The following is a 13793-nucleotide window of genomic DNA, read 5'->3' on the forward strand; positions in this document are numbered from 1 at the left end:
GTTTCTACCTCGGTGATGTAGTCTGTGACAGGTTCACAGGCCGGGCGGATGTCGGATGCTACAGTATCCATGGCATCGATGTCGGACACAATGGCTTGGAGGACACGCCGCATCTTGTCGGGTTTGTTTGCTGCAAGGTCGCCCAAGGTGGCAGCCTCGTTTGGTGCCAACAAATTCGAACACGCCTCCATCGCGGGTGCGGATTTTTCTTGTTGAGCGGAGCTGAGAGACGTTTGGTTGTAAAAAGCAATAGATGTTCGTAAACGCAGGAAATGGAAAAGAGGGAAAGATTTCCCAGGCTTGTGGCAATTTATGGTTGTAGGTCTCGGCCCGCATAGGCCTGATTGTGCTTTGTGGTGACTTCGCGATGACGCTTATTCTTAGAAAACGCGGCAGGGCAGGTGCAGGCGTGACTATTAATTACCACAACACTACGTACCTTACTATGACTTACATATTATTTAGTCCCTCCCTACAATGATGCTCGTTCCTTCCTTCTTTTGACCCCTGTTGACACTACAGATAGTACTTGATGTGCTATCGGCCACTGCATTCTGGCCCGGTCACTGGGGAAGCAGCAGTTTCGGGGGCTGTTTTCGTCTGGTTGTGTGTTCTTTCCAATCGTGGTCGCCGCAGTTTAAGGGCAGGCTACATCCGGCTCCATTTACCTGGCGGCTCGCGAAGGCGCAGTAAGACCCTTTGATCAACGCCTCGGCCTGACCGTCACTGGTACCTAACAGACGGATGTTTTCTTGTTGTTCCCTTCTCAAAGTCGGTACAATAATACTGGCTCTCGCGACTTCTCTCTTCCCGCCGACTTTGCCAAGACGTTTCGGCAGCCGCTGTGAGACCCCTGTTCGCGGAAAATGATTGGCTCTTGAACGCCGGGCGCTTACAAGTGTTGAACAGCAAGCGCTTCAAGTTTGCAACGTCAACAGTGACGGATTGGCCTTGGTTGCCCGAACAAAGAAGAACCATGGCAGTATCTATCTTCAAATTTCTTCTTTGTTACAACCCAAGTCATGCGGCCTCTTTCTGGCCGGCGTCTCTTTTATAGTGACCACGCACCAGCTTCTATTGTAGCCCTTCATTGCTATTGTTCAAGCACTTCACCACTCTCTTGTCCTCCATCCCATTGTCACGCACATAGAATCATGCATCAATAGAGTATACGGGCCATCCCGCTCCTTAGCATTGCTTTCTCTTCTTCTTCTTTTCTTTTTCCCATTCTCGTTCTCTTTAGCATACGGTAGCTGGTCTACATCGACACCAATCACGTCAACATTCCTAATTCGGTAGACGTAATCCGTTCAAGGCACACTGATACATCACCAATATTCTACTCGGCGGCCACCGGTTCCCTTATCCGGGCGATCCACAGATTGCATCATGTTCTATAACGAAAAGCCCGGGGCAGTGCCTCATGTCCCTCCAAGCCTAAATCACGAAACCTGGCAAACGCTCGACCTGCATAACGAGCCCCGGACTGAACAGCTGCAGCCCCACGCCCACACGGCGCCCACAATCACGCCGTACTTGGGACTCCGAGCAAGGCTCTCACAGCTCTGGTTCAACCGCTGGACCGTACTCCTGATTCTCGTCCTCGTTCGCGTCCTCATTCTTACTGCTAGCCTCGACGACAACATCGGCGACGCGAAGGTCAAAGCCCTCTCAGCATGCACCAAGGTCGAAGATGTCGGCAGCGCCATGGCATCCATGCCGCACTACCTGTCTGTCGGCGTCAACTCTCTGGCCTCCGAGGGTATCACCAAGGCTATTTCGGGCATGGTCCAGACGCTGATGCTGATTATGACGGGCGTCGAGAGCCTCATTTTCTTCATCATCAACTTGTTCGTTGGGACATATGCTTGCCTAATTGCGGCCCTGATCCACGGCGGTCTGGATGTCTCGGTCAAGGTTGTGGAGGGGGCCACCAAGGTTATGAATAGCGCCATCAACACCATCACCGGTCAGATCGCCGATTCCGTTTCTGACGTTCAGGACGCCATCAACGAGATCCCCGACAAGTTGTCCAGCTTCCTCGGCGGAATCGACTTTGACCTCCCCAAGATCGACATCACCAAGAACCTTGACGACTTGAAGAACATTAAGGTCAACAGCAAGGACCTCGTGAAAGACTTGGTGTCCCTAAACACCAGCATCCCGACCTTCGACGAGGTGGAGAACTTCACAAAAAATGCCATCGCGATCCCGTTCAACTTTCTTAAGGATCAAGTCAACAGCAGCCTGGGGTCGTACAAATTTGACGAGTCAGTCTTCCCTGTGGCCAAGAAACAGGCCCTCTCCTTCTGTTCCGACAACTCGTTCCTCAATGATTTCTTCGAAACGCTCTTCGATATTGTCGCCAAGGCCAAGATTGCATTCTCGGTTGTCATCCCGATCCTAGCTGTCCTGGCGATGCTCGGGATGGGATACATCGAGGTCCGCCGCTGGCGGAAAGAGAAGGAGCGCTCTCGAGTGTTCACTGAGCGGGGATACGATGCGATGGACGTCGTATACCTTTCTTCGAGGCCCGTGACGGCCGGATTTGGACTGTGGCTGGCGTCCAAGCTCAAGAACCTAAAAACGCGGCTGCTTGTCAGATGGACCGTTGCGTATGGAACCTCGCTCCCTGCGCTCTTTGTCCTGTCGCTCGCCATGGCCGGTTTCTTCTCCTGCCTCTGCCAGGTCATCATTCTCCACTCCATTCGGAAGGAAGCCCCGGCTCTGGCTGATCAGGTCGGCGACTTCGCCGGTGACGTCGTGCAGACACTGCGCGATGTGTCGACAGACTGGGCCGACAATGCCAATGGCGTCATCATCAAGCTCCAGGACGATATCAATAACGATATGTTCGGCTGGGTAACCAACGCGACAACTGCGGTCAACAACACACTCAACACCTTTGACGAGGAGATCGACAAGGCCATCACCAGTCTTTTCAAGGACACCATTCTCCTAAACACGGCACGCAACTTGGTCGGCTGCCTCATCACACGCAAGATCGAGACAGTCGAGAAGGGCCTCACTTGGGTCCATGACCACGCGCACGTCACGCTACCCCTCTTCGCTGACAACATCTTCTCGCGAGGAGCCAACGATAGTATCAGCGGTGACAGCGACTTGACGAGCTTCTTGGCTTCCCCCTCCACCGTGACCACTGACGAGATCACCTCGGCCGTCAACCAGGTCATCACGAAACTCGAGCACGGCATCGTCCAGGAGGCTCTCATCTCGACCGCCCTCCTACTGGTATACGTCATCGTTGTCCTCACCGGTGCACTCCGTGCCCTGGCGGCTTCGGTGCAGAAGGAGAAGACGCGTGCAGAGGGCGGCGAGCAGTACGGAGTAAAGGCGCCGGGAAGCAGCGGCAGCGGCAGCACGGATAGGATGAGCGAGCACCAACCCGGCGCCGACTACAACGACGTTTTGTACGCGGGCAGTGTCAAGAAAGGGCGACCGGGTCCCGAGAGGTGGCCGTCGCACACCAGAAAGAGCAGTTATCCGGAAGTAGAAGGCCCAGGCCGCTAGGGGCGGTCTGCTCGCCCGCGTCCTGATTTAGACGACCAGTCGACAGACGAGTGGGAGTTCTCGCTGCCGCCATTACCACCAAAACGTATGTACTCTCCCGTTTAGCATGGGGTGGAGTGCGGCAGGGCTGTGCTGCCCCTGAATAAGACGGATGGATTGCTGGCAAGTCGCGTCGCGTTTTCTTTTTCTGTTTCTGTTTCTTTTTCTTTTTCTTTCTCTTCTTTTTGTTTATCCGGTAGATGAAGAAGATACCCGAGATTGAAGTGATTGTTGACTGCGTGCCCTCGGGCGGTTCTTAATGTGAATCATCAGCACCCTTGCATTGTTGCCACGCTCGCGTGGATAAGTGTTCATCCGCCTTTTGCGCCCCAAGCGTGCATCATGGTAAGGTACCTTGCCTGAAGTACCTTACATACTACCGTAATATCCGTCTGGAACGTAAGGTACAATACGTTATGTGCGGTACGTGCATCAGGAACAGACAAACATGCCTCACACACACGATGCGTCGAGGATGGCGAAACTTTTGCCTGCAGCTGATAACGATGGAATCCAATAACAGATTGAGTCTGTACAATGTTCTCCATACCCCGTTTATTTAGAGGGGAATATGGAAAATACGCCTGTGATGTCAGTTCCCGCCACCGGATCCCGCCGAGATCTGCATCTTCCATTGCCAGTTTCGAAAATGTTGTATACTACGGATCGATCTTTCCCGAGCGCTTCAGTTTCGCGCACACCCGTCTTGTTGTGTACCTAGACCGAAAGAACAATGTCGGTGAGGCTCATTCTCATCTGGTTGCTGCTCTAGAGGTAGTGGTCAACACCGGTCTTGGCAATCTGTTCTACTCCGTAACTTTGCTGTATTGAGTTCCGTATTGAGTTCCGTTCGTTTGGTCATGGCCATCTACATAGTAAAATAACTATCGCTTGGCCCGGTCCAGTTTGGGTTGGCACCAGCCGGAAGAAGGCCCTACGATTTTGCCTTGGCCGCAGAGCGCGTGGGGCCCCGAGCTCGGCGGGCCTTCCGGTACCTTGGTGGCGCTGCGGGGTTTGATCCAAACAAAATTATACTCCGTACACAGTAATCCGTACACTAGTGAGTCAACCTGCCCCTCGCCTCCCATGGTTGGCTTTTGAACTTCTTTTTAACCCGCGTTGCCAAAGGGATTTGCAAGTTGATCAGCCCTTTGCACATCTTTCCGCTGCGGGAACCGTTTGCTTGGTAAGGAGGCCACCAAGCTTTGCGTATCAATTAATTCCAATCGCACATCATGGAGGCCATTAAGCAGACGTTCCAGCGTTGCAAGGCCCAGAACAGGGTAAGCATGCAATTGCCCCGCCATCCCCGCCGCGTCCGCACGACATCGCGCGAAACATGGCAACAAGTTGCTAACCGCCGGAGCCATTGTAGGCTGCGCTCGTCACTTATGTCACCGCCGGCTACCCTACGGCCGAGTCGACCCCCAATGTCCTCCTCTCCATGCAGAAGGGTGGCGCCGACATCATAGAGCTCGGTGTGCCCTTCACCGATCCCATTGCTGATGGCCCGACCATCCAGACCGCCAACACCGTGAGCCTTTCCGATGCATTGGCTAGGGCCTCAATCTCGGCACGAGAGACGCTGACCATGTCATGTCCGAATACAGATTGCCCTCCAAAATGGCGTTACAATTGAGTCGACTCTGCAGATGGTCCGAGACGCTCGCAAGCTCGGCGTGCGCGCTCCCATTCTGCTTATGGGCTACTACAACCCTCTGCTTAGCTACGGAGAGGAGCGCCTTATGAAGGACTGCATCGAGGCTGGCATTAATGGGTTCATCGTCGTCGACCTTCCTCCTGAGGAGGCCATCTCCTTCCGCAAGTGGTGCAGCAAGGGAGGGTATGTTCCCGACAACAATTTTTTTTTTTTTTTGTCGAAGGAAAAGAAACAGACTAACAATGGCCGCCTGCAGACTCTCCTATGTGCCTCTCATCGCCCCGGCTACTTCTGACGCGCGCATGCGCATTCTATGCCAGCTGGCCGACTCGTTCATCTACGTCGTCTCCCGCCAAGGTGTCACGGGCGCTCTGGGCACGATTAATGCTCACCTTCCCGAACTACTGTCTAGGGTCAAGAAGTATAGTGGCGACAAGCCCGCAGCTGTTGGGTTTGGTGTGAGCACCCGCGAGCACTTCGTCTCTATCGCTCAGCTTGCGGACGGTGTGGTGGTCGGCAGCATGATCGTCACCACCCTGCAGAAGGCCGCCAAAGGCGAGGAATACAAGGCAGTTCAGGACTTTTGCTCCTACCTCTGTGGTCGTACCTCCTCGGCCGAGGATGAGGCCACTCGGGAAGTCGGCATCATCGAGGCTGTCTCCGGTGCCAGAGACTCCAACGGCGAAGTCGGTGTGGACGGCGTTGTCAAGGACACTGATGACCTTGTCGCACAGCTGGCGGCTATGCACAACAAGATTCCCGAGCGTTTTGGCGAGTTTGGTGGCCAGTATGTTCCCGAGTCGCTGATGGACTGCCTGTCCGAGCTCGAGCAAGGCTTCAACAAGATCAAGGATGATCCCTCCTTCTGGGAGGAATACCGCAGCTACTACCCTTGGATGGGCCGCCCTGGCCACTTGCACAAGGCAGAGAGGTTGACCGAGTACGCCGGCGGCGCCAACATCTGGCTCAAGCGCGAGGATCTCAACCATACCGGCTCCCACAAAATCAACAACGCCCTTGGCCAGCTCCTGCTTGCCCGCCGCCTTGGCAAGACCAAGATCATTGCCGAGACGGGAGCCGGCCAGCACGGTGTCGCCACAGCTACCGTGTGCGCCAAGTTCGGCATGGAGTGCACTGTCTATATGGGTGCTGAGGACGTCCGCCGTCAGGCTCTGAACGTCTTCCGCATGAAGCTCCTTGGCGCCAAGGTTGTTGCCGTCGAGGCCGGCAGCCGTACCCTGCGGGATGCGGTCAACGAAGCCCTCCGCGCCTGGGTTGTTAACCTAGAGGACACACACTACATCATTGGGTCCGCCATCGGTCCTCATCCCTTCCCTACCATTGTCCGGACTTTCCAGTCTGTCATCGGTAACGAAACCAAGGCCCAGATGCTTGAGAAGCGTGGCAAGCTTCCGGATGCTGTTGTGGCGTGCGTGGGCGGCGGTAGTAACGCGGTCGGCATGTTCTACCCATTCAGCAACGAGCCAAGCGTCAAGCTTCTCGGCGTCGAGGCCGGCGGTGATGGCATCGACACATCCCGTCACAGTGCTACTCTCTCTGCCGGCACCAAGGGCGTCCTTCACGGGGTCCGGACCTATATCCTGCAGAATGAACACGGTCAGATCAGCGACACCCACTCCGTCTCGGCCGGCCTGGACTACCCCGGCGTGGGGCCGGAGCTGTCCAACTGGAAGGACACGGAACGCGCCAAGTTTATCGCTGCCACAGATGCCCAGGCCTTTATCGGTTTTCGCCTAATGAGCCAGCTGGAGGGCATCATCCCCGCCTTGGAGTCGTCGCATGGTATCTATGGCGCCATTGAGTTGGCAAAGACCATGAACAAAGATCAAGACGTGGTCATTTGCCTGAGCGGCCGCGGCGACAAGGATGTGCAGAGCGTTGCTGATGAATTGCCCAAGCTGGGCCCCAAGATCGGCTGGGACTTACGGTTCTGAGAGACTGCGTCACGATGATGAAAATGGTAGCGGGTGGTCACTCTTTGGGATCTCGGCGATGCATATGAATGGCGTGTGGTAGCATAGACACATAGATCCGCAGAGAATTCGCACTTGTTCTGGGGCAATGCGTTCCCAGTATCAGCACATGCATGCGTCCAAATCCCCCCTTGATCAGGAAGCCACATCTCTCTCTATTCTACAATGACCTTCACGGAGCCGTAGGCTGGTAACATGGAACGCCATGCAAATTTACGCATCCAGAATACAGATATGATACAGTTTTGTAGTATGGCAATGTCACCGGAGACAACCGGCCGTCATATCCAGCGGGACCTTATTGCCTTGGCTTCTCTTCCCTCATGAACCCGTCCTGTGCTCCCTCGGAGGCCTCGGAGGCTTCCGAGCCAAGCTCAAATTCGGCCTCATCCGCCAGCATCTGATTCGTCTCGGCCATCAACGCATCCCCAGCAGCGGTCCCGTCGGGCAGTGGGCGGTTCGCCTCCTGCCTCAGCTCCTCCTCCTCCTTGGGCGGCAGGCCGAGTGCCTCGCGCTCGGCCGCAAACCGTGCGCGCACGGCGGGCGTCTGCATGATGCGCCATCGCAGCTTCCATCCCCAGGGACCCAAGTCCTTGACTCGCTGCGGCTTGATTCCGAGCAGGTACTCGTCGAGGCCGCCGACCTTGTCGATGGTGCGCAGCACGCGGGTGGTGACGCGGGTGCGCACGAAGACGCCGAGCGACGCCGACCACAGCCGCTTCTGGTGCACGTTGGGCCGCCACTTGCGCCGCGCCTTGACCTCGAACTTCTCCGACACGTGGTTTCCGAAACGGATGCGCGCGGAGCCGTACAGGCCCGTGTTGGACTGGTGGTAGAAGGGCCGCGGTCCGTGGGGGTAGGGCGGGATTTCCGGGTGCGCCCCCGAAGCAGAGGGTATGGGAATGTCCGAGCCGGGTACGCGCGGTTGCTTATAGTGCGACGGCGCGGTCGTGGCCAGAGTCCTCGTTGTCGTTGCGACTGTGATGGTTGTGGTCACGGTGGTCTTCAGGAAACTCGAGAGGGAGGTCGTCGGCCTCGAGCCTGCCCGCAGGCACGTCTGCAGGGGCAGTGATGGTGGCATTGTCTTTTGTTCGCACTTCCGGCGTGTGGAAGATGATCAGGTGAACCGGTGTTAAAACCGCGGCATTGGCGAATTGCTGGACGGGGAGACGCTCAATTGACTCCCTCGTCAACAAGTGAATCAGAATGGGATTTGGACCCAGCAGCAAGCTGCGGCAGCTGCAGGCCTGCTTTGCACACGGTCAAAATTTCGGCGGGCTGTCAAGTACCGTGCCAGGTGTCAAGTCCGTTCTCTCAGCTGGCGCGCTTTTCGTCACTCTGAAACGCGGTCACATGCTCTCGTGGGGTGCTTGCCGCGCCCTGGGTTTGCCCAATGGCAGGGGCGCGACGGTCCGTCATCGACTCATTTAACTGCCACTTCGTGCACACCCCGCCCACAATTCGCCATGCTTCCTCCAGTCGACCACAGCATCTTGCAAGCCAATCCAGAGTTTGCGGCACTATATACCAAATTAACAACCGCGGTGCTCAACCCTGATGGTTCTACCAAGAGTGGGCCGGCGACAAAAGAGCGCCGAGCGGTGACGGAGGTAATGATGATAGATTACCTTGCTGACTGGGCTGATCCCGCCAAGCGATTCATTGACCGTGTCGCCAGGAGTTGAACGAGTATCGACTTCGAGCTGCTAAACAACATCTTCTTAAACATGCAATATCAAATGCGAACCCGCAGTCCTTACAGACCCAACATGCGCCCGTGCCCTCTTTATCCAAATCACGACCACGGCCGCAGCAGCAAGAGACCCCGGCGTCGGTAGATCTTCCAGCGCCGCTCCTCGACCTCCTCCTTCTCCTCCCTACGCTTCTCGATGCACCATCAGACTTATCGCACGAATCTGTGACGTTGCTACTCTCCAATCCGCCTCTTTCCGACTTCCCCACGCACCTGCCGCAACTTGCAAGGCTGGTCTCCTCCACGCTGCACGCTTCGGCCGTGCACCTCGCACGAATAGCCAACCCCACGACGAACCCGTCCTTCGTCCACCGCTCCATACCCGCCCTACCGACCTATGCCGCCTCACTGGCGTCTACCGTTGCGGACCGCAAAGCCGAGCTCAGCCGCGCCCGCCTTTCAGCCGCCACACAGCTCACGGCTCTGCTGCGAGAACAGGCAGGTGTCGTTTCGCAACTCCTCCGCGTCCTCGAAGCGAAGCACGGCCCCATCGCGCGGTCCCTTGAGTTCCGCGCCACCGAGGCAGCCTTGACAGCGCAGCGGCAGGAGGCCGAGGCTGAGACGACACTGTGGCTCGCCCGGCGCGAAACGTACACGCCCGAGGCGGCACGGGCCTTGGCAAATTATGCGAGTCACTTGCGGGACGCAAAAGGGCGGTTGAACGAGGCTATCCGTACTCTCAGGGCGGAACTGGAGGCGTACGGGCTGGACGGAGACGACGCAGGGTCAAATAATGGGGAGAGGACTGGCAAGGAGAAGGTCATGAGGGAGATGGCACGGGTATATCGTGACATGAGCCGACAGATCGAGGAAGTAAGGACCGATCTGGAAAGGCTAGGGCGAGCGTGACACCCCGTGCTGCTGGAGTCGAACGGGCAGTTTGGGAGATGTGAAATCCTGGCCTTTTGAAAAGGATGACATAATTAGAATTGACGCGTCCCAAAGGACAGGCTCATTAATGAAAGCAAGGTTTTACACATTCTTCCTCTATCCTTTCTTCTGTACCCGTTGACAAGAAAGAGGGAAACTTTTCTGGTCCTGTACAAACAATGACCACCTAGCCGACATACACCCTTGTATCAACGGTCTCTAGATAGGGGTACAGTCTAATGATGCGAGACGTCCATGAGATACAACACCCGGGGGTGGGGGGAGGGGGTGGGTGGAAATGGATCAAGTCAAATACAGGAAACCCAGTCAGCCAACCGTTCATTCAGCCATTACCCCAACTCCTCGCCCGCTCCTTTTGTTTCTCGTCAAGGAACAAGCAACTTAGCCCTTGACCTTGAAGATGGCCTCGGCCAGGCGGCCGACGTTGTCGGTGGTGATGCCGGCAACCGAGATGCGGCCGTCACGGGTGGCGTAGACGCTGTGCTCCTTGGCCAACTTCTCCATCTGTTCCGGGGTCAGGCCGGTGTAGGCGAACATGCCGATCTGGCTGGTAATGTGGCTCCAGTCGTGCTTAGAGCCGAGCTTCTCGAGGTTCTCCTTGAGCAGGGCACGCATGGTGATGATGCGGTTGGCCATCTCCTTGACCTCGACGAGCCACTGGTCGTACAGCTCGGGGGTGTTGAGGATCTCGGCGGCGATGCGGGCGCCGTGGATGGGCGGGTTCGAGTACATGGGGCGCACCAGGATCTTGATCTGCGAGTCAACGCGCTTGCGCTCCTCGGCGTCGGCGCACACAATGGAGAAGGCGCCGGTGCGCTCGCCGTACAGGCCCATGTTCTTGGCGAAGGACTGGGCCAGGCAGATGTTGTGGCCCTTCTCGACGAAATAGCGCACCGCGAAGGCGTCCCGGTGGATGTCGCCGCTGGCGAAGCCCTGGTAGGCCATGTCGAAGAAGGCGAAGTGGCCCTTGGCCTTGACGGCGGCCTCGATCTCCTTCCACTGCTCCTGGGTAGGGTCGACACCGGTGGGGTTGTGGGCGCAGGCGTGGAACAGGAAGATGCTGCCGTTGGGGGCCTTGTTGATGTCGGCAATCATGCCCTCAAAGTCGAGGCGGATGGTGTCCTTGTTGTAGTAGGCATACTTCTCGACCTGGAGGCCCGAGTCCTTGAAGACGGCGGCATGGTTGGCCCACGACGGGGTCGGGATGTAGATGGTCTTGGCACCCGGGTAGAAGCGGGAGAGGAAGGCGGCGCCGATGCGCAGAGCGCCGGTGCCCGAGATGGACTGGGTGATTGCCAAACGGTCGAGGGCCGAGCTGTCCTTGCCGTAGGCGAGCACGGCAGCGGCCTTGGTGAACTCGGGCACGCCCGTGATGCCGGCATACTCCTTGTTCAGGCGCGACGCGATCACCTTCTCCTCGGCCTTGCGCACAGACGGCAGCACGTACGGCTTGCCCTTGTCATCGCGGTAGGCGCCGACACCTACAAGGAGATGGCACCACGTGTTAGTCGCTCCACACAACCTGGCTTCACCAATGTGGGCGGTGTAGTGTCATTGGGGACTCGAACGAACCAAGGTTGATCTTCTTTTCGAACGGGTCGGCCTTGAAGGCTTCCGTGATGCCTACGCAACAACAATTATCAGTATTCTTCTGCGTGGCGTCATGGCCGAGCGGGACGTCGGCGCATACCGAGAATGGCCTGGAAAAAGGTGCAAAAGAAGGCTGGTCAGCAAGTCATGGCCCAATGGAGATTCGGGAGCTTCGGACTAAACACCTACGTCCTGCGGCGGATTGGGTCAGCTCGTTGCACAAGCACAAAGCGTCCGATGAAGGTAGGCAAAGAGTCGAGCAACACAAACATACAGGAGGACCTTGAGGAACGTTGGCCCACGTGGAGGCAGCGCGCACTGCCGAGAAATTGCGGGCCACGGCCGCCCGCCGCGACGCAATTCGGAGCGACGAAAGCATGATGTCTGTGAGGGAGAGTGGTGACGATTCTCCGCAGGTTTGCTTTGTTGAAGAGGCAACAACCTGGAGGAGGAGATTCGGAGCAAGGTGGACTTTCGCAGCTTGGGTTCCTCGGCGCTGTCCACTGTGGATCTCATGTGTGAAATGCACTGCTGATGGCCTGTTCCTGGTGGGGCTCAAAGCGCTGTTTGGCCAATTGGCAAAATTGCCCGCCCCGGACGGAGCCAACGGAGCGGCTTCCCGTTCCTGCCTCCCCGACCTCGGCCGACACCCACCCGCACCACGATCCAGGAAACGAGAATGTTAGAGACGCACTAAACCCTAACCCTTTCGCTTCACTCCCTTTGTTCAACCCCGGACTTCTCTCGGATCATAATCATTGGAGCGCTTGTCATCCTGGGCCGAAATCACCCCAGCCACAGCCAAGGCAAGTGGCTGATTCTCATCTTGCCAAATTCGACCTCACTGATAACACCAGAGGGGGTTGAACATGGCGACTCGGGTTGGGTCTAGTGTTATATGGGAGGAGCCAGGTCTGACCAAAGGAAGTATGTACCGTACTATCTGCTTCCCAATTGCCCGGAGATGACTAGTGATCAACGGAACGTTCGGGTATCTAGTTAGGTACAGGAAAATCAGGTGAGATCATGACCCAAAGATATGAGAGGGAGTACGGATTCTACGCATATCCGTAGACCTGCTCTGGATTGACACGAGATGCGTACCCTGGGCCAAGAGTCGTCACGAAAGCGAGGGTCCAGTTCTGTGTTCTTGTCATTGGCAAAACGGTCTAATAATCCATAATAATTACATGTTCATTGGTTTGTCGCTGTACCGCTGACCAAACAATGGGGCGGTCGGTCGGAATTCCGATTAAAAATATACATACATATAGATACAAAAAAAGGTGTAAAAATGTGATATGACGACGACTTACAGGTACAGTTCTGCCATCCATCCGCTCCGCCGAAAGCACAAGTCCTGGTTACAAGTCCTAGTTAATATCTCAGGATCTTGGCACATCGCGAAGTGTTTACCGCTGATTAACACTACTTGCAGTGACGAGACATTGTATACGCCCTTCCCAATACTCTGCACTACTTCTCTGTCACATCTGCACCGACCATGATCTAGGCCCTCAGCTGCCGGCGCAAGGTCGCGGCGAAGATGAGAACCCTTGCCGCTTCTTGCCTCTCCAGATTGGTGCTGCCAACAGCCCAAAGTCTTCGCTCGGGTCGGTAATTGCCGCCATCTGCACACAATTCGCCGTTTGAGACGCCAATACGCGTGGTGTCAGCTTACAGCCTTATAACAACCGATGGTCTTTGGAGTATTTGACTCTTCTCGAGTCTATTTTCGTAGTGTCCGCCCTATGTCGGTCGTAAAGTTCGTCGTCTTCATGCCACCAGAGCCTCCTTGGTTGGTGATGTGGCACGAAAAAAAATTGCAAGTATCAGCGCGGCTAGATGCATTGGAAAGCCTAGAGATAAACGACGAACACCCCTCGAGAGAATTCTTGAAACCCCCGGAGCCGCAACTACTATGTACCATCGTGGATGTCATCATGCCGGGCGCCAAGCCCTGAAATTTCTATTGACAGAGCCTATTACGGAGTAGTTAGTACAGAATTTCGTTAGTGTCCCTTCTCTGAAGTCCAGCCTTCGGCGTCATCGATCAGAAGCCCTTAATTACATTTTTGGGGTGATTGTCAGGTAAGGAAATTTTAGATAAAAACGAAAGAAAGAAAATAAAACAAACAGAAATAAAAAATCGAATAAAAAAAGAGAAAGAGGAAAAAAGCCCATACGACCATCAAGAGAGATTAGTGGAGTTAAGCGTCAGGTAACACGATACGCGGGATGACGTTTCATCCGCGTCTTAGCGTTCGGGCGTAACTCAATCTTGACGCGTTCGTTATTTCTAGAATCATGTCATTGAGGTCGCCTTGCCACACAG

General features: G+C 55.8%; 5 protein-coding genes across 5 annotated transcripts; 3 read left to right on the plus strand and 2 right to left on the minus strand.

The window, feature by feature from the left end:
- Positions 1 to 924: 924 nt before the first annotated feature.
- MYCTH_2313211 (uncharacterized protein) lies at positions 925 to 3821 on the plus strand. The gene has a single exon (XM_003667350.1). It carries the CDS (start codon positions 1390 to 1392, stop codon positions 3529 to 3531), a length of 2142 nt encoding a protein of 713 aa, XP_003667398.1. The 5' UTR covers positions 925 to 1389; the 3' UTR covers positions 3532 to 3821.
- An 800-nt stretch (positions 3822 to 4621) lies between these two features.
- On the plus strand, positions 4622 to 7337 carry MYCTH_2313212 (uncharacterized protein). The gene is made up of 4 exons (XM_003667351.1): positions 4622 to 4853; positions 4946 to 5104; positions 5181 to 5413; positions 5487 to 7337. The coding sequence occupies exons 1-4, from the start codon at positions 4806 to 4808 to the stop codon at positions 7183 to 7185; spliced, it is 2139 nt and encodes a 712-aa protein (XP_003667399.1). The 5' UTR covers positions 4622 to 4805; the 3' UTR covers positions 7186 to 7337.
- A 1-nt stretch (position 7338) lies between these two features.
- Positions 7339 to 8477, minus strand: MYCTH_2313215 (uncharacterized protein). The gene has a single exon (XM_003667352.1). The coding sequence runs from the start codon at positions 8303 to 8305 to the stop codon at positions 7523 to 7525; it is 783 nt and encodes a 260-aa protein (XP_003667400.1). The 5' UTR covers positions 8306 to 8477; the 3' UTR covers positions 7339 to 7522.
- Positions 8478 to 8627: 150 nt separating this feature from the next.
- MYCTH_2313216 (uncharacterized protein) lies at positions 8628 to 9964 on the plus strand. Its single transcript, XM_003667353.1, has 2 exons — positions 8628 to 8834; positions 8903 to 9964. Exons 1-2 carry the CDS (start codon positions 8691 to 8693, stop codon positions 9824 to 9826), a joined length of 1068 nt encoding a protein of 355 aa, XP_003667401.1. The 5' UTR covers positions 8628 to 8690; the 3' UTR covers positions 9827 to 9964.
- On the minus strand, positions 9937 to 11990 carry MYCTH_2313219 (uncharacterized protein). Its single transcript, XM_003667354.1, has 4 exons — positions 11733 to 11990; positions 11559 to 11568; positions 11441 to 11491; positions 9937 to 11349 (listed from the first exon to the last, which is right to left on the minus strand). Exons 1-4 carry the CDS (start codon positions 11835 to 11837, stop codon positions 10250 to 10252), a joined length of 1266 nt encoding a protein of 421 aa, XP_003667402.1. The 5' UTR covers positions 11838 to 11990; the 3' UTR covers positions 9937 to 10249.
- Between the last annotated feature and the right edge of the window lie 1803 nt (positions 11991 to 13793).

This window comes from Thermothelomyces thermophilus, chromosome 7 (genome assembly GCF_000226095.1).
Source record: "Thermothelomyces thermophilus ATCC 42464 chromosome 7, complete sequence".
NCBI lineage: Eukaryota > Fungi > Ascomycota > Sordariomycetes > Sordariales > Chaetomiaceae > Thermothelomyces > Thermothelomyces thermophilus.